We start from the raw sequence: 20,946 nt of genomic DNA on the forward strand, positions 1-20,946 counted from the left end.
CTTTGAGGTTAATGAAGATCATTCCTTTTAATTTTGTACGAGAGATTAGACTTGTAAAGAAACTATTTAAAATTACATAGCTTTTTAAAACTTGCTGGCTACAAAAATGTTCTTGTATGTTTTGTAGTAAGGTGGTAGTGCAGTACAATTATTATTTCATTTTAATGTGTGCATTTATGTTAAACAGAAGCTTCAAAGTCTGAAATCATTTCTGCACAAGTAGAATTTAAGTTGCCATTGTAACATGTGCCCAGGAAGTGCTAAATGAATCATATTAGTCTTTTGTAATTTATCTTTGGCTCATTTTGAAATTAATGAGCATGAAGTGTATTCAGTTCGGAATTGAATTTAAAAGTTTGAGAATTTGGAAAACTTAACAGTGGAATTTTGTGTGGCTATTTGGGAGTGGAAAGGGAAAAAAATCCATAAAGCCAGAAAAAAAGCCTTGCAGCCTCTGCTGAAGATTTTACATTTGCTGGATGGACAGTGGTGACTGAGGTGTACTTGGAAAACAAGTAGAGGGAGAATGGGTGCTTGTATCCTGTACGTCTGACTTCAGTTGCAGTTCCAATGTATCATCTCTGGAAACAGAGTTCAACAAAAATGCTGAAAGGATTAGATTCCAATGAATAAAACATTAAGTACTGCAGTTTATGAAGCATATCTTCCTATCAGGCTAGGAGGCTTGAAGAGTGTCTTTTTAGAGGTGCATGGAATCATGAGGGGCATTTATCAGAATCAGAATCAGACTTTAATCGCCAAGTACCTGTGCACATACAAGGAATTTACTTCCGGCAGATGTTGTCTCTCTGCTCATAACAATAATAATGATAAATATAAATGAAAATATAGATTATACATACAGGTAGTGCAATCCAAGTAATAGTTAGCTGACAATTAACCGGCAATTAACTGTTCAGCAAAGTGACCGCAGTTGGGAAAAACCTTCTCCAGTGCCTATTAATCTTAGTCTGGAGGGATCTGAAGCGCCTACCAGACGGAAGCAGTTCAAACAGTCCGTGCGCAGGATGGAAGGAGTCCTTTATGATGTTCCCCGCCCTCTTCTTCAACCTGGAAGAGTACGGGTCCACAATAGAGGGCAGGGAGGCTCCAATGATGCGCTCGGCAGTCCTCACTGTGCGCTGTAGTCTGGTTCTATCCTGGTTGGTGGTGGCTCCAAACCACACAGTGATGGAGGTGCACACACAAGGTTCATTTATATGGTTCATTCAACACACACAAAATGCTGGTGGAACACAGCAGGCCAGGCAGCATCTATAAGGAGAAGCACTGTTGACGTTTTGGGCTGAGACCCTTCGTCAGGTTCATTTGTTCATTATGTGCCGTGTTGTATGACATGGGCGATCTGACTGTGATCATTCTTGGCAATTTTTTCCACAGAAATGGTTTGCCATTGCCTTCTTCTGGGCAGTGTCTTTACAAGATGATGACCCCAGCCATTATCAATACATTCAAGAGATTGTCTGCCTGGCATCAGTAGTCACATAACCAGGACTTGTGATATGCACCAGCTCATACAACTATCCACCCCACCTGTGTAACCCATCCTTTTTGTGCAAGTCATACCTTCCCCAGAAGATATCCCAGTGTCCCTGAAATATGAAACCCTCCCCTTTGCACCGATTCTTCACGTGACCCCTGATCGGGGGTGGGGGGGGGTGTAAGCAGGCACAGCACCTTGCAACTTCTTTGGTGGAGACCTATATGAACTCTGCCACCCTAAGGTAGGGGAGTCTAATACTGGAGAGTAAGGGTTTAAAGTGAAGGGAACCTGAGGGATAAGTTTTGTAGCTAATAGGGTGGATATTGAACAAGTGTGGAGAACTTGAAATCATGTCTCATCAAGATTCTATTCGTAGTGGAATAGACTGTAGAGTTGCGGAATTTTCGAACTTTTTTACACTGAGTATGATGGATATTTGGAATGAGCCTTTGGGGAAGTGGTAAAGGCAGATATAACTACAATGCTTAAAATACATTTAGATAGGTACATGGATAGGCAGGGTACAAAACAAGAAAAAGGGGCTTGCTCAGGAAGGCACCTTCATCAGTTTGGATGAGTTGGACCAAAGAGCTTGTTTCTGTACTGTATAATTCTATTTAAGATATTCACTATGCAAAACTTTACAGATGGTATAACACTAAATGAGTGTTGAACTCTGTCAGATCTATTATATAATATTTTCTGGGAAGAAAGGATTATAAATTTAACCAAACTTTTGTGAGAGAACTTTCTGCAAGGCATTTTGCAAAGTTTCTGCATGTTGCAGTCTGAAAATATTTTGACTGCATTAAAAGAAAATTCACGGCACATTTTGTGCACATTAGTGACCATCCTTGTGAAGTGCAAATTGAAACACATTCAATACAGGACAGCACTATATGCTTATCGTACACTGTTGTGTGGAATCCACCAAAGAAAATAAAAGTCTGTACCTGGCTTGCTCAGACTGGACAGGTTGGGGTGCTTATAGTTGAGAGCTCAGATAAAGCAGAGAGACTAAGATATTTATGCTGTAGAATTAAGGCTTAACTATGAGAAGCAGAAAATAGTGGGGATATTCATCTGGCCAGACAGCATCTCTGGTGAGAAAAGCTGCTAACATTTCAAATCCCATGCCCTTTGTGAAATTTGAGTGTGTCTAATTATAGTGCTGTTAATTAACTGTTTATGGTTGACAAGCATATATCAATCAGCACCGAGGTGATTTACATCTATTTGAATTTCCAGTGATATAACTCTACCTGAAATTATATAAAATATGTCACACTTTAAAATTAAGCTGTACTTGGACATATTGCTCCAACAAAAAATTGACACTTGACAGAATCTCTAGGTCATTGTTTTTTAAAGTCAGCAAATATTTAAAAGTCATAAAATAAATTTACCACGTGGTACTGTTCAATGTTCTTTTTCTGGTGTCCCTTCCATTGCTTGACATTAACTTCCATTAACTTGACATGGAAATGGTATTAATTCTATTTAATGCTTAAACTCTAAGCATTAAATAGAATTAATACCATTTCCATGTCAAGTTAATACTTATTTTAAACGGGAATAATTAAATTTGCTGAGGAGATACAATACACATGTTGCAAGGTACAGTACGGGCAGCAAGTTAGCATAGTGATTAGCGGTTAGATAAGCTTTTAATTCCCTCCGTTGTCTGTAAGGAGTTCATACAATCTCCCCATGACTACTTGCATTTCCTTCCATATTCCAAAGACATACAGTTAGTGAGTTACAGGCATGGTATGTTGGTGCTGGAAGCAACACTGATTTGATTTGATGCAAAACAACATGTTTCACTGTGTTTTGATGTGCATGTGACAAATAAGTAAAGCTATTATTTAAAAAAACATGGTAAATTAATGCATACCCCTTTTTTGATCATTGGTAGAAGATACATGAGACCTGTGTAGCTACTAAAGTGGATATTGAATATGTTGTCTTAAGTGTCAAACGCTTGAAATCATGTCTAGTCAGGATTCTGTTTGTAGTGGCCTGCACTGTAGAGTTGTGGAATACAGGATCAGTCTTGTCATTTTATCATTTATATATGAAAGCATGATAGAGACTAAGATGTCTACCATCAGCACCTCAGACAGGAGAGTCTGAAAAACAGACTGGCAAGTGCACTGCAAGATTTCATGAAGACCTGGAGTTTTGTCTGAGAGATGTAATTTTTCAAAGCATATTTCCATCTCACCCTGATGCCTCCCTCTGGAGGAGAGGAGAAATAGAACAGGCATCTCCACTGTGCTCTCATTCATCATTTCATCACAATTGCTGGAGGGCATCAGCAGTGTTCTGTCACCTATAGGCATTCTTGCAGCAAGAAAGGATAAAACTTGCATGTCAAAGTAATGTTTTGATTTTTATATATTATGCATATTTATAGATGAAATAATCATGCATATTCTGAAAATCAAAATGTTAACTCTCCAATTCTGTCTTCCTTCTGGACTCTCCTTTCATTGTCTTTTCACTTTTCATTGACTTCTTCCCATTTCCCCTTTCTTTCTTCCTTCTTTCCTTTACCTACATTTAATAGTTTTTTATATCAAAAGTATGCCTTTCAACACAGTTTGATTTCTAAATTTTGCATTCCTGAGTTATTTCCTTTGCAAACACCATCATACAGAGTCTCCTCAATCGGCTGAGGACATTATCCTATTGATTGTAAGATAGGGTTTGGAAGGCAGATTTTCAGAAAAATTAATGGTACAGTTTTAGTTTTCTAAAACAAGACCTTTTGCCTCTTGCTGATAACTACACAGGACACTCCCAACTACCTAGACTAATATCCTTGGCTGTAATGCATGTTTTTACTGCAGTGTTTTCTCTTCTTTGCTTCCATTCCATATGAAGTTATCTAATTGCTCTGACTGTAAGTTGCAAGTTGCTCAGGATATTGAATGGTTGATTGTGTATTCTAACCAGTGTTTTGCGTTAGGAGTTCAGAGGGGGAGGGGAGAAGATAGTGAAGCAGTGAGATAATAGTGTGAAGGGATCAAGCGAGGAGCTCAGCTGGCAAACAGTGAACACTGCTGCAGCACCAGAAGCAGATCATTAATACGAGTTTGAGGCTCACATCCCAGCTGTATTATTAACAATATCAGATTGGAGGCAGCATGCAGCCGCTTGACCTGACTTGAATGCAGAAGCAGCAGCTTCTTCGTGCTGAATGCCACATTTGATTCAAACAAGTTTAGTAATGGCGATACCAGAAAGTCTGATATATTTGACAATTGATCTGGATATGTATTTGACTATTGCCGTGGATTAATTAAAATCGTGGCCAAGGCTGACATATTCATATGTCTGAAATCTATTTAGGAACTCTACAGGATTTAATAGCATTCTCTGGATTTTGTGAAATTACTGAGGACTGATCAGATATTTGTTTGGATTAGTTGCCCAGGACGTTGCAGGGAACCATGATGTGGCAGTGCCACATCTCCTCATCGGAGTGCCATTGTTATCGCCTCAATGGGTTTTCCTTGCTGAAGCGTTTGCCGATCAATCTCTCAACAGGTTCACGGATATTGGAGCAGAGTGTTGGGCAATGGCTTGAGTCCATTGGAATGACACAGTATGAAAGCAAGCTGGTACTGAATGGATTTGATGATGTGCACTTTATGGTGAGTACAAATACCTCCGAGTTATTATTCAATTCAGGCTTGTGTTGTACATTGCTGTTATATATTAAACCAGTAGTCAGGATATTCATCAAATTCAGGTTAATTCGTTAATTTCAAAGTCCAATCTGTTTGTTGAGTACAGTAATATATGCACCACATTGCAAAAAAAGACATTAAAAACTATGACAGTAACTAATTATACAGCAGTGGAAAAATCGAATACATCTTTCGTCACTTTCTAATTTCAATGGATTACAGAAGAAATAGTTACAAATGAGCAATTCTTGGTAAACTGGATGTGAATATTGCTGCTTTCTGTGTTAAACCAATGAACAGACAGATTTGACTTGTTTTAGCTTCACACTCACTGCTCAATCTCTTACTTTTTTGTAAGTCTATTATAACATGCTTTAAGTAATTAAAAAAACAATTGTATGCATTACACTCTAGTTTTAGATGATTTTAATTGTGGATGTAATCTTGAACATGTGTATTGAAGTTTCCAAAAGGGGGAGGAAGTAATGAAGCTAAATAAATAATTATTTTATGTGTAACTGTTCCTTAAAAATCGGCATTGTTTCTACTTAATTCTAAAAGATGCAATTAGAAATAGCATCATATCTTGGAGAAATGTATCAAGCCTTCGAGTTTTATTTGCAAATGAGCAATCTGATTTTCTCCTAATAAAAAATTAAATTGTTGTTAATCAGTGTATAAGAATCCATATTCCACTATAGACGGCTGTTTTCTCTTTTTATTAATAATCAGCAAAAACTTGGAATAGAGTTGCATTATTTTTCATTGGATACCCAGTTGTCACTTTAAACCCACGCAGAGGGAATGTTATCGTGGAGTGCGAATATTCAGCCAAGATGTTGTTCTAAGTAATGTAATACACATACTTCCTCATGTGCTTCATGTTATGCTCCCAAAAATAAGGTGACAGTTACGTACCATTTGGTTATCCATTTTGTAAAAGTCTCTTGTTGAATAATACATCTGATAGGAGGTGGAGGGGCATCTATGAGGTGTGAAGTTCTGCCTGGCCCTTTATTTTAACTGCTTTACTACTGGCAGTAATGGATCACCACACATGAGTTAATGGTGATTTGAGCACAAGCCTCAGTGTGGAGTATTGTGCACAGGAAGCCTTTATTGGAAATGAAGTTGCAGTGATTCTTGCACCAACAAATATTTATTTTAAAGCTTTATTAAAGTAGTTGAATTGAGAGGAGGGGTAAGTGAAGAAGCTGGGAGGTATTAAGGGCTAAAGAAGAAGGAATCATATCAGAGAAGAGAGTGGACCATGGGAGAAAGGGGAGGAAGAGGGGAGCCAGAAGGAGCTGAAAGGCAGGTGAAGAGAAGAGAAAGGATAAGAGGGGAGCCAGAAAGGAAAATGAGAAGTGGGGGGAGAAATTACCATGTTGGAGAAATCAGTGTTTGTTCTGTCAGATTGGAGGCTATCCAGACAGAAGATGAGGTGTTGGCCCTCCAACCTGAGAGTGGCTTCATTATGTCGTTAAAGGAGACCATGGACTGATGTATGGGAATGGAGAGTGGAATTAAGATGGTTGGCCACCAGGAATTCCTCACTTTTGTGGCTGCAATGAAGGTGCTCAACAAAATGGTCCCTCAATCTACATTGGGTTTCATTGATGAGTAGAAGTTGTTGCACCGGGAACACTGGATACAGTTGATGACCTCAATAGTGTTGACTCACCTGGGAAGGACTGTTTGGGGCCCCAAATGGTGGTGAGGGAGGAAGTGAATGAGCAGGTGTCACACTTGATCTGTTTGCAGGGATTAGTGCCTGGACGGGCAAACAGGCAAGGAAATCAGAGCGATCCCTGAGGAAAGCAGTTGGCGGGGGTGGGGGGGAGTTAACAATGTGTTTGGTGGTAGAATCCTTTTCAAGATGACAGACATTCTAGAGAGTGATAACAAAGCTCGTAATCAAAAGGTGCATCCTGAGCTGTGTATAGTTCAATGCAAAAAGTATTGTAGGAAAGATGGGTGAGCTCAAAGTCTGAAATTGTGATGTAGCCATTAATGAGACTTGGTTGCAGGAGGGGAGGACTGGCAGCTCAATATTCCAGGTTTTGTTGTTTTAAACGCAATAGTAGGAGGGACTAAGGGAGGGGTAGCATTACCATGCAGGGAAAATGCACAGCATTGCTTAGTCAGGACAGACTGGAGAACTCATCTAGTGAGGTGTTATGGGTGGAACTGAGAAATAATTCAGGTATGTCCATGTTAATGAGGGTATATTGCAGACCACTCAACAGTCCAAGGAATTTAGAGGAACAAATTTGTAGAGAAATCACAGACTGTTGAAAGAAACATGTAATGCCCTGGTTAAGATTTTTACAGCTATGCTGTAGGTATTTCATTTTAGCAGATCTGTAAGTGATGTCTGAATTCAGAATCAAGTTTATTATCACCAGCATGTGTCGTGAAATTTGTTAACATAGCAGCAGCAGTTCATGCAATACTTAATGTAGAAGAAGAAAAATAATAACAATAAATAAAATAAGTAAATCAATTACAGTACGAGTATATGGAATAGATTAAAAATCATGCAAAAATCAAAAATAATATACAGTATTTAAAAAGTGAGGTAGTGTTCATGGGTTCACTGTCCATTTAGGAGTAGGATAGCAGAGGGGAAGGAGCTGTTCCTGAATGGCTGAGTTTGTACCTTCAAGCTTCTGTACCTCCTACTTAATGGTAACAGTGAAAAAAGGGCATGCCCTGGGTGCTGGAGGTCCTTAATAATGAACGCTGCCTTTCTGAGATACTGCTCTTTGAAGATGTCCTTGGTATTTTGTAGGCTAGTACCCAAGATGGAGCTGATTAGATTTACAAACTTCTGCAGCTTCTTTCGGTCCTGTGCAGTAGACACCCCCCCCCCCCCATACCAGACAGTGATGCAACCTGTCAGAATGCTCTCCATGGTGCAGCTAGGGAAGTTTTTGAGTGTATTGTTGACATATTAAATCTCTTCAAACTCCTAATGAAGTATAGTTGCTGTCTTGCATTCTTTATAGCTACATTGATATGTTGGGACCAGGTTAGATCCTCAGAGACCTTAGCACCGAATAACTTGAAACTGCTTACTCTCTCCACTTCTGATTCCTCTAAGAGGATTGTTATGTGTTCCTTTGTCTTACCCTTCCTGAAGTCCACAATCTGCTCTTTCGTCTGCAAGGTTATTGCTGTGACACCACTCCACTAGTTGGTATATCTCACTTCTGTACACCCTCTCATCTCCATTTGAGATTCTACCAGCAATGGCTGTATCATCAGAAAATTTATAGATGGTATTTGAGCTATGCCTAGCCACACAGTCATGGGTGTATAGAGAGTTGAGCAGTGGGCTAAACACATACCCCTGAGTTGCGCCAGTGTTGATCGTCAGCGAGGAGGAGATGTTATCACCAATCCGCACAGATTGTGGTCTTCCAGTTAGGAAGTCGAGGATCCAATAGCAGAGGGAGGTGCAGAGGCCCAAGTTCTGCAACTTCTCAATCAGGATTGTGGAAATTATGGTAAATGCTGAGCTACATTCGATGAACTGCATCTTGATATTGGTATTTGTGTTGTCCAGGTCGTCTAAAGCCACATGGAGAGCCAATGAGTTTGCATCTGCAGTTGACCTATTGTGGTGATAGGCAAATTGCAATGGGTGCAGGTCCTTGCTGAGGCAGGAGTTCAGTCTAGTCATGAACAATCTCTCAAAGCATTTCATCACTGTAGACGTGAGTGCTACTGGGTGATAGTCATTAAAGGAGCTCACGTTATTCTTCTGAGGCTTACACCTACTATCCAAATATTGACGTGCACATCAGGTCTGCAAGGACTTCAAAATGTTTCATCTAATGGCACATTATCACAACCGTATAGCTGGTGAGAGACGTTTCCTGTGAAAAACTTTCACTGCTCTTGGGTGGTTAAAAATAATCAAGTACTGCATCATTTGGTAGTGGAGATAATTATGTATCTGGAGGAACTCAGCAAGCCAGGCAGCATCTATGTGAAAAAGCTCAGTCGACGTTTCGGGCCGAAACCCTTCGGCAGGACAGGAGGGAAAAAAAGCTGAGGAGCAGATTTGAAAGGTGGGGGGAGGGGAGCGAGAAACGCCAGGCGATAGGTGAAACCTGGAGGGGGGGGAGGGATGAAGCAAAGAGCGAGCAAGTTGATTGGTGAAGAGACAGAAGGCCATGGAAGGAAGAAAAAAGTGATTGGGGAGTGCAGGAGCACCGGGGGAAGGTAGGGTGGGCAAGGAGATGAGAGAGGGAAAAAGGGATGGGAAATGGTGAAGGAGGTGGAGGCATTACTGGAAGCTTGAGAAATTGATGTTCATGCCATCGGGTTGGAGGCTACCCAAACAGAATACAAGGTGTTGTTCCTCCCACTAAATGTGGCCTTATCACGACAGTGGAGGAGGCCATGGATGGGCATATCAGCACGGGAATGGGAAGTGGAATTAAAAAGAGTGGCCACTGGAAAATCTCACTTGTCTGGTGGACAGAGCGTACATGCTCGGCAATGAGGTCCCCTAATCTATGTTGGGTCTTACCGACATACAGGAGTTCCACACCGGGAGCACCGAACACAGTATATACGTCACCAACAGACTCACAGGTGAAATGTCACCACACCTGGAAGGACTGTTTGGGGCTCTGAATGGTAACGAGGGAGGAGGTGTGGGGGCAGGTGTAGCACTTGTACCATTTGCAGGGTTAAGTGCCAGATGGGAGGTCAGTGGGGTGGGACAAATGGACAAGGGAATCATGTAGGCAGTGATCCCTGCAGAACGCAGAAAGTGGGGGGGAGGGAGAGATGTGCTTGGTGGTGGGATCCAGTTGGAGGTGGCAGAAGTTTCAGAGAATTATGTGCTGGATGCAGAGGCTGGTGGGGTGGTAGGTAAGGACAAGAGGAACCCTATCCTTGGTAGGGTGGCAGGAGGATGGGGCAAGAGTAGATGTGTGTGAAATGGAAGAGATGCGGCTGAGAGCAGTGTTGTTGGTGCAGGAAGGGAAGCCCCTTTATTTGAAAAAGGATATCTCCTTCATTCTAGAATGAAAAGTTTCATCTTGAAAGAAAATGCGGCTGAGACAGAGGAATTGAGAGAAGGGGGGTGGCGGTTTTACAAGTGGTAAGGTGGGATGAGGTATAGTCCAGGTAGCTGTGAGAGTTTGTTGGTTTATAATAGACATTGGTGGATAAGCTGTTTCCGAAGATAGAGACAGTGAGACCGAGAAAGGGAGGTGCTGGAAATGGACCATGTGAATTTGAGGGCAGGGTGGAAGTTGGAGGCAAAGTAGATTGAATCAACAGGTTCAGTATGGGTGCAGGAAGCAGCACCAATGCAGTCATCGATGTAGCGTAGCAAAAGTGTGGGACAGTCACCAGCGCAGGCTTGGAGTATAGACTGCTCCACATAGCTGACAAACAGGCAGGCATAGCTGGGACCAATGCGACTGCCCGTGGCTACCCCTTTTTTGTCTGAAGGAAGTAGGAGGAGCCAAAGGAGAAATTACGTAGGATGAGGTCAAGTTCCGCTAGGCAGAGGAGAGTGGTGGTGGAGGGTAACAGGTTAGGTCTGGTATCCAGAAATGGGAGCTTCCGGTCTTCCTAGTGGAGGATGGGGGTGTATAAGGACTGGACATCCATAGTAAAAATACAATGATGTGGGACAAGGAACCTGAAATCCCTGAAAAGATCAAGAGCATGTGAGGTGTCATGGATTTAAATAGAAAGGGTTGTGGGAATGATGGTATTAAATGCTGAGCTTTGGTTGATGAACAGCATCCTTGACATAGGTTTGTTCTGCTTTCAGCTTGTTTGGGTTTGAGCTCAGATAAGAGGCTTTGTATTTCACCTTGGGCGTGTGGTGTCAGCCAGTCAGAATGGTAGAATTGGGAGAGACCACTGGGGGGAGAGGCCTTTGTTGTGGGGAGCTGGGAGAAGACAGACAGGAAGATGGTGGAGGATGCGGTCTCTGTTACACAAGGTGCTTTGTGCAGATGAATGGCTTCAAGGAGGAAGGACCAATACTCCCATGGGAGAGCCCATTTGTTCAAGATAGATTTCGAGCAAGATTTCGAAGGTGGTTTGTGCTTTCACACAGTCTGAGACTCCAGTGCGTGAGTTACAGCTGAGTTCAAGATTTGAGCTCCACTGTGTACATGTGCCTGTTGTAAGTATAATGGTGCAAACACAAGAAAATCTGTAGATGCTGGAAATTCAAGCAACACACACAAAATGCTGGTGGAAAGCAGCAGGCCAGGCAGCATCTATAGGAAGAAGTATAGTTGACGTTTTGGGCCGAGATCCTTCGTCAGGAAGTGTCCACAGCATGGGGTGATTAATAAGTTCGTGGCCTAAGGTAGAAAGAGATGAGTTATACAACTCTCATTACATGCACATGCAGTTCAACTCTAATGTGATTGTGCAGAAAGTTTGAAGTTAATAACTCATCAGTTGGTAACTCATCGGTGATTGATAAGTTCATGGCCTAAGATAGAAGGAGATTGAGTTATTAACTTCAACCTTTCTGCATAATCACTCAAAGAGTTGACCTGCATGTGCATGTAACGAGAGCTGTATAACTCATCTCCTTCTACCTTAGGCCACGAACATATCAATCACCCCACGTATGTTCAGGGAAGTTTCCTTAATTAGTACGTAGAAGTCCCAACAAGAGAATGTGTAATACCTGATCTACTATTAGGGAATGAGGCAGGGAAAGTAACAGAAGTTTGTGTAAGGGAACAGTTTGCATCTATTGATCATAATGACATTAGTTTCAAAGTAAATATGAGAAGAGAGAAATCTGGTCTGTGGGTTGAGATTCTAAATTGGAGAAAGGCCAATTTTGATGGTATCAGAAAGAAAATGGCAAGTGTGGATTGGGACAGGCTGTTTTCTGGCAATAGTGTATTTGGTAAGTGGGAGCCTTTAAAGATGAAATTTTGAGAGTACAAAGCTTGCATGTGCTTATCAAAATTAAAGGTAAAAAAATAAGTGTAAAGAACCTTGGTTTTCAAGTGATATTTTCAAGCCTTGGTTAAGAAAAAAAATGGTGCAGGGCAGGAAGGAACAAATGAGATGGCTATAGAGTATGAGGAATGCAAGAGAACTCTGCAGAAAAAAATCAGGTGGCTAAAAGAAGGGATGAAGTTGCCCTAGTGGACATGGTGAAGGAGAATCCTAAGGGATTCTACAGATACGTTAAGAGCAAAAGGATTGCAGGAGACAAAATTAGTCCTCTGGAAGATCAGAATAGGAATCCACATGTGGAGCCAAAAGAGATGGGGAGATCTTAAATTATTTTTTTGCTTCTGTATTTACTTAGGAGACAGACACACACAGAGTATGTAGAAGTGCAGCAAAGTGATATCAACTTCATGGACCCAAAAACAGGTTAGAGGAGGAAGTGTTTACTGTCCTGAAGCAAATTAGGGTGGATAAATCCGTAGGGCCTGATTTGTTCCCTCAGACCCTGTTAGAGGCAAGTGCAGAAATTGCCGGGGTCATAGCAGAGATATTTAAAACATCCTTTGTGGCAGGAGAGGTACCAGAGGACTGGAGGATACCCAATTTTCTGTTTAAGAAAGCCTCTAAACATAAGCTATGAAATTGTAGGCCAGTGAGAAAGTTATTGGAAGGTATTCTATGGAACCGAATATATAAGTATTTAGATAGAAATAAACTGATTAAGGATAATCTGCATGGCTTTGTACATGGTAGGCCACCTCTAAGCAATCTTGCCAAGTTTTTCAAGTAAGTTACCAGAGGGTTGTGAGAATGTGAGATGACCTGCCGGCACAAGTGATGCATGTTTCAAAGGTACATTTAATGTCAGAGAAATGTATACAATATACATCCTGAAATACTTTTTATTTGCAATTGTCCTCAGAAACAGAGGAGTGCCCCAAAGAATGAATGACAGTTGAACTATAAAACCCCAAAGTCTCCCCCCCCACCTCCCCTTCCCTCCAACGTATAAGTGGCAGCAAGCAACAATTCCCCCTCTCCCCCCCCCCCCCCCCGGCAGGGAAAAAGCATTGGCACCCGCCACTGAGCACTCAAACATGAGCAAAGACACAGACTTGCAGATACCCCAAAGACTACTTGTTCACGCAGTATTCAACATAACACAGGTTCTGTCTCTCTCTCCAATAAGGGAGAAAGAGGTGTCTGTGGTTCACAGCGAAAGCGGAGGCATAACAACTCGCTGGTTTACAATGTTAAAATACGTTGCGTCGCTTTTTGTTTCAAGGTCTGTGCCCAAAGATCTCAGGTCTCTGGGCACATAGCCATCTATCTTCCAACTCCCCCAACGACACACAGGTCTCCCGCCGTGACACCGACCTTTGATCCTCCCGTCTCCAGAGTCTGAGATCCTAGGCCTCCAATGACGATCCGGGCATGCCGAACAACGGCAGTTGTGAAACCTCGAGAGCGGGTCCCATTTTCACAAGAACCGTAATCAGAGTGTAATTCCAGGTCAGGGTTTTCAGAAGTACCATGAAAGGGAAAAATAGAGATATTAAAGCTGGAAGTAGAACTGTTTCTGAAGATACAAGCAGAGGAATCACCTTTAGGCACCATTAACCCTCCTAAGCTCCATCTCCATGTAAGCTCAATTTCAACACTTGAGGAGTTTGTATAGGTTCATGGAAGGTAGAGGTATGCAGGTCGATGGGGGATAGGCAGTTTAAATGACTTGGCACAGACTAGATGGGCTAGGAGCCTGTTTCTGTGCTGTACTTTTCTGTGTCTCTCTCGCTTTCTCACCACATGTGGCAGTGATACTAAATCTGGTTTTACCTCTCATTTGAATCATTTTAGAAGTACTTTACATGTTTTTCACAGTTGACGAGCACCTGACTTGTGTATTACTTGGGAGACCAGTGATATGGATTTGCCATTTGCTATTTGCTAGGAATTTTGTATAGGCAGCTCTGTGTGGCTACATTTCAAACTTGCAAAGTAACATTTCGCTGGAAAAGAATCCTGCTGTAATATGGAAACAATCTGCATTCTCTTCCTACCGAAAGAAGTAAAGTTATTCCCTCATTCATCACCCTCTCTGAAATCTTAATCTGTCAGGCATTTTCCATAGATGCCTTGGTTCATTTTTCAATTTAGTTTTGTGTTGCAAGAAAAGTTAGACATGCTATGTGGGTTAGTAAGTTTGCAGATGACATGTAGGTTGGTAGAGTTGTGGAGAGTGTATAGAAGGTTCACATAGGTTACAATCGGACGTGGACAGGATTCAAAACTGGGCTAAAAGGTTGCATATGGAGCTCAACCCAGAAGAAGTATGAATTATTTCACTTTGGAAGGTCCAATTTGAAGGCAGAATAAAGAGATAACGGCCTGATCCTCAGCAGTGTAGAGGGATCTTGGGGTCCCTGTAAAAAGATCCTGAAAAGTTGCCACGCTATTTAATAAGGTTGTTGAAAGTGTAGGTGTGTTGGCCTTCAGTAGTTGGAGGATTGAGTTCAAGAGCCATGAGGTAATCTTGCTACGCTGTGAAACCCTGGTTGGGCAACATTTGTAATATTGTGTTCAGTTCCGGTTGCCTCATTATCGGAAAGGTATGGAAGCTTTAGAGGGTGCAGAGATTTACCAGGATGCTGTCTGATTTAGAGAGCATGAGAATAGGTTGAGTGAGCTAGGGCTTTTGTCTTGGAGTGAAGGAGGATGAGAGTAGACTTAACAGAGGTGTACAAGTTGATAAGAAGAACAGAGTGAATAGCCAGAGACTTTCTCCGGGGGCGAAAAGTGGCATTATTTTAAAGCGATTGAAGGAAAGTATTGCAGGGGTAAATGTCAGAGGTAAGTTTTCTCCAGGATGTGTAATTGTGTAATTCCCTGCCAGAGATTGGAGAAGCAGAGACATTAGGATCATTTAAGAAACTCTTAGATAGGCACATGGATGATTCAAAATTGAAGGGCTCTGTAGGGGGGAAAGGGTTAGATTTATCTCAGAGTAGGTTATAAGTTTGGCACATCATCATGGTCCAAAGGACCTATACTGTTGTGTTCTGTGTTCACTAAAGAGCAAAAAGTACTCTATTCATGCTCTGAAAATAGCATTTATCCTGCACTTTTCTGCACTGATTTCAATATTTCTGTAATAAAAGTTGATTACACAAATCATTGAGCTAACTAGATCTTTCTACCTTCATGACTCATAAACAATTAAATTTCACAGTTGAAACATGGTCAGAAATATATTTTGTGAATGCATTTAAAGAGTTTAACGGCTCAGAATTTTGTAGTTAGTTCCAAATTTTGGCACTCACCATTAGACCTCAGAGAAAGCTCCCCTACCCCAGAATAGCAAAAATGGTGTGATCTTGGTGGCAAGGACCCGGCCTTTTCAAAAATCATTGTTGTTGACTATTTACTCAGGTCCCACCCTGTGAAATCATCAAGTTAGCTGGGCTACATTTCACTTTCTTGTTTAATTTTTTTTTAAATGAAATAGACAAGAGGAATCATATTTTAATTTTTTATATTTTAATGATGCTAATAAAGACAGGTGTTTTCACAATGAAATATAATTTAACCTTATTTTTAAATAACAAACAACACACACACAGAATACTGGAGGAACTCAGCAGGTCAGGCAGCATCTATCAGAGTTTCAGGCCGAGACCTCTCTTGAAGACGGAGAAAGAAAGGGGAAGATACCAGAATAAAAAGGTGGGGTGAGGGTAAAGAGGATAGCTAGAAGATGATAGGTGAGGACAGGTGGGTGGGAAAGGTCAAGGACTCAATAAGAAGGAATCTGATAGGAGAGGCGAGTGAACCATAGGGGAAAGGGAAGGAGGAGGAGACCTGGGGGAAGTAATAAGAGGGTGAAAAGAAATAAAAGGTTAGAGTGGGGGAATAATAGAAGTGGGGAAAGGGGAACTGTTTACCAGAAGCTGAAGTAAATCTATGTTCATGTCATCAGGTTGGAGGTACCCAGATGGAATACAAGGTGTTGCTTCTCCACCCTGAAGATGGCCTCATCTTAGCACAAGGGGAGACCATAGACTGACATAACGGAATGGGAATGGGAATCTGAGTTAAACTGTTTGACCCACTGGGAAGTCCCGCTTGTGGCTGTGCAGAGTTGCTGGACAAAGCAGTCTCCCTTTTTATGACAGGTCTCACCAATGTATAGGAGGCAACAAACACAATAGACAACCACAGCAGATTCACAGGTGCAGTGTTGCCTCACCTGCAAGGACTGATGGGGCCTTGAAAGGTGGTGAGGAAGGAGGTGTATGGGCAGGTGTGGCACTAAGGTCGCGTGCAGGGATAAGTGCTGGGGAGGGATGAAAGGATGAGGGAATTTTGGAGGGAGTGATCCTTGCAGAAGATTGGAGGACTGCAAATGTTCTTTTGTTCAAGAAAAGTGATGGGGAAAATCCTGGGAATTGTAAACCAGTGAGTCTTACCTCAGTGCTGGACAAATTAATGAAGAAGATTCTTCGGGGCAGGATCCTCAAACATTTGCAGAAACATAATCTTATTATGGATAGTTAGCTTGGCTCCGTGAAAGGCAGGTCTTGCCTAAAAAGCAGCACAGACAAAATGCTAGAGGTACTCAACAGGCCAGGCAATGTGTGTGCAAAAGGGTAAACAGTTGACGTTTCAGGACAAGAACCTTCATCAGGACTCATTCGTAGGATTTCCAGCATTTGCAGATTTTCTCATGTTTGTGCCTCATACACTTGATTGACTTTTTCAAGGAACTACAAAGCATGGTGTATATGGATTTGACAAGGTTCCCCATGGAAGGCTCATCCAGAAAGTCATGAGACATAGGATCCATGAAAACATGGTAGCATGGGCTTGGAATTGGTGAGCCTGCTATGGGTGGTGTAGTACAAACTCCATTTCCAGAAAAGTTGGGATATTTTCCAAAATGCAATAAAAACAAAAATCTGTGATATGTTAATTCATGTGAACCTTTATTTAACTGACAAAAGTACAAAGAAAAGATTTTCAATAGCTTGATGGACCAACTTAGTTGTATTTTGTAAATATACACAAATTTAGAATTTGATGGCTGCAACACACTCAACAAAAGTTGGGACAGAGGCATGTTTACCATTGTGTTTCATCACCTTTCCTTTTAATAACACTTTTTAATCATTTTGGAACTGAGGATACTAATTGTAGTAGATTTGCAATTGGAAATTTTGTTCGTTCTTGCTTGATATAAGACTTCAGCTGCTCAACAGTCCGTGGTCTCTGTTGTCTGATTCTCCTCTTCATGATACGCCATACATTTTCAAAAGGAGATAGATCTGGACTGGCAGCAGGCCAGTCAAGCACACGCACTCTGTGTCTACAAAGCCACGCTGTTGTAGCCCGTGCAGAATGTGGTCTGGCATTGTCCTGCTGAAATAAACATGGACGTCCCGGGAAGAGACGTCGCCTTGATGGCAACATATGTCTCTCTAAAATCCTAATATACGCCTCAGAGTCAATGGTACCTTCACATACATGCTACTCACCCATGCCGTGGGCACTGATGCACCCCCCATACCATCACAGATGCTGGCTTTTGCACCTTTCGCTGATAACAATCAGGATGGTCATTTTCATCTTTGGCACGGGGAACTCGACGCCCTTTTTTTCCCGAAAACTAGCTGAAATGTGGACTCATCTGACCACAGCACACGGTTCCACAGTCTTTCGGTCCATCTGAGATGAGCTCAGGCCCAGAGAACTCACCAGCGTTTCTGCATTGAGTTGATGTATGGCTTCCTCCTTGCGTAATACAGTTTCAAGTTGCATTTCTGGATGCAGCAATGGACTGTGTTAAGTGACAATGGTTTTCCGAAGTACTCCTGAGCCCAGGTGGCTATAATTATCACAGTAGCATGACGGTTTCTTAGGCAGTGCCGCCTGAGGGCTCGAAGATCAATCGCATTCAACAGTGGTTTCCGACCTTGCCCTTTACGCATTGAGATGTCTCTGAATTCTCTGAATCTTTTCACAATATTATGTACTGTAGATGTTGAAAGACCTAAATTCTCTGCAGTCTTGCATTGGGAAAAGTTCCTTTTGAACTGACTAACAATTCTCTCACAAATTTTGGCACAAAGGGGTGAGCCACAACCCATTCTTGCTTGCAAAGACTGAGCCTTGATGGACGCTACTTTTATACCCAGTCATGATACCTCACCTGCTACCAATTAGCTTGCTTAATGTGGAGTCTTCCAAACTGGTGTTACTTGAATATTCTGTGCACTTTTCAATCTTATTTTAGCTCTGTCCCAACTTTTGTTGAGTACGTTGCAGCCATCAAATTCTAAATTTGTGTATATTTACAAAATACAATTAAGTTGGTCCGTAAAACTATTGAAAATCTTTTCTTTGTACTTTTGTCAGTTAAATAAAGGTTCATGTGAATTAACATATCACAGATTTTTGTTTTTATTGCATTTTGGAAAATATACCAACTTTTCTGGAAATGGGGTTTGTAGATGGAGCCTATTTTGTGTGGAGACTGAGAAGTGAGTTTGATCTGGAAAAGTGTGAAATGATGCACTTTGGAAGATCAAACTTGAAGGCAGAATGCAAGGTTAATGACAGAATCTTTGGCAGAGTACTTTTGGAGGTACAGAGATCTGTAGATTTCTCAAAGTTGCTGCACATGTGGATGGGATGATGAAGAAGGCATATCATGTGTTGGCTGTCATTAGTCAGGAGAATGAATTCAAGAGCCACGAGGTATTGCTGTGGTTCTGTGAAACTAGTTAGACCACATTAAGAAGTGTTTATTTCTAGTTGCCTCATTATAGGAAAATGTGTAAAATTTAGCAAAGGCATAGAGGAGATATACCAGGAAGCTAACTGAATTAAAGAATATGATGAGGAATGGTTGAGTGAACTAGGGCTTTTCCCTTTATAGCGAAGGACGATGAGCAGCCACTTGATGGAGCTGTATAAGTGGCATAAGTAGCAAGGATAGTCGGTGCCTTTTTCCTAGACAACTAGAGGCTATGCAGGAGAGAAGGATATAAGGACCTGTACTGATCTATGTTCTACACTCTATGGACACTTTATTAGATATAGGAGGTACATAATAAAATGGCCACTGAGTATTTCTGTACATTTGTAATCTTCTGCTGCTATAGCCCATCCATTTTAAGGTTCAAAGAGTTGCACATTCAGAGATGATCTTCACACTATCATGGTAACCCGTGGTAAAGTTACACTCTCCTGTCAACTTGAACCAGTCTGGCCATTCTCCTCTGACCTCTTATTAACAAGACATTTTTGTTTACAGAACTGCCTCACTGGATATTTTTCATTTTTTGCACCATTTTCTGCAAACTCTAGATTCTGTTTTGTTGTTGTGCATTTGATAATAGAGCAGCACAATAGTGTAGTGGTTAGCACAACACTCTACAGTGCAGAGAATCTGGATTCAATTCCTGTCATTGTCTGTAAGGAGTTTGTACGTTCTTCCTGTGACCTCATGGGATCTGATTTCCTCTCCGTTGTAAATTGTCCTGTGATTTGGCTAGGATTAAATTAGGGGATTGCTGGGTGGGATGGCCAGAAGGGCTTGTTTTGCACTGCATCTCAATAAAATAAATCATGGAATGGTATAGTACAGAAGGAGATCTTTCAATGAGTAGCAAACATCTCTTTGAACTAATTAATTATACCCTTTGCAAAAAGCTCTGTAAATTTTTTCCTTATTATGCATTTATCCAGCTTGTTTGGAGATTATAGTTAAATCTTCTTCCAGCATTTTTTCGGTGCAAGAGGTCAAACAACTTGAAGCAAAAGAACTAAAGAGTTACTTTAATTGTGGATTATTAAGACCTTAAGACATAGGAAGAGAATTAATCTATTTGGCCCATCAAGTGTGCTCTACCATTTAATCATGGCTGATTTATTATCCCTCTCAATCCCATTCTCCTGCCTTCTCCCCATAACCTTTGACACCCTGACTAATCAAGAAGCTGTCAACCTCTGTTTCAAATATACCCAATGACTTGATCTCCATAGCTATCTGTGACAATGAATTCCACAGACTCACCACTCTCTGGCAGTAGAAATTCATTCTCATCTCTGTTCCAAAAGAAAATGTCCTTGTATTTTGAGGCTGTGTCACCTGGCCTTAGAGTCCTTCCCTATTGGAAGCATTCTCTCTGTGTCTACCCTATCTACCAGAGCCATCAAATGCTCCTCATACACCCAACAATTTCATTCCCAAGATTATTCTCATGAACCTCCTCTGGACCCCCTCCAATGTCAGAACATCCTTTTTAGATAAGGGGCCCAAAATTGCTCTCGATACTCCAAATGCGTTCTCACCATGCCTTATAAAGTCTCAGTATTACATCCTTGCATTTATATTCTAGTCCTCTCAAAATAAATGCTAACATTGCAATTGCCTTCCTTACTGCCAACTGAACCTGCAAGCTAACCTTTAGGGAATCCTGCACAAGGACACCCAAGTCAATTTGCACCTCTGATTTCTGAATTCGCTCCCTATGTAGAAAATGGTCTACACCTATTCCTTCTAACAAAGGGCATGACCATATCCTTCCTGATACTGTATTCTTTGACCATTCTTACAATCTGTCCAAGTTCTTCTGCAGAATCCCTGCTTCCCTACACTACCTGCCCCTCCACCTGTCTGAATGTTTCGCAAACTTGGCCACTAAGCTATCAATTCTTGCCATCTAAGTTATTGACATATAATGTGCAAAGAAGCACTTCCAATACCAACCCCTGTGG

At 41.4% G+C, this 20,946-nt stretch overlaps 1 protein-coding gene across 11 annotated transcripts in view; it reads left to right on the forward strand.

Moving 5' to 3' along the window:
* LOC132381224 (ankyrin repeat and SAM domain-containing protein 1A-like) overlaps window positions 1-20,946 on the forward strand; it is a 496,261-nt gene that overhangs the window by 327,198 nt on the left and 148,117 nt on the right. For all 11 annotated transcript variants that reach the window (XM_059950560.1, XM_059950567.1, XM_059950559.1 and 8 more), the window contains one exon: window positions 5,060-5,166. In XM_059950560.1, coding sequence (XP_059806543.1) covers window positions 5,060-5,166 — 107 coding nt within the window. The remainder of the gene's footprint in view (window positions 1-5,059; window positions 5,167-20,946) is intronic.

Source organism: Hypanus sabinus, chromosome 25, assembly GCF_030144855.1.
Source record: "Hypanus sabinus isolate sHypSab1 chromosome 25, sHypSab1.hap1, whole genome shotgun sequence".
In the NCBI taxonomy this organism is placed as follows: domain Eukaryota; kingdom Metazoa; phylum Chordata; class Chondrichthyes; order Myliobatiformes; family Dasyatidae; genus Hypanus; species Hypanus sabinus.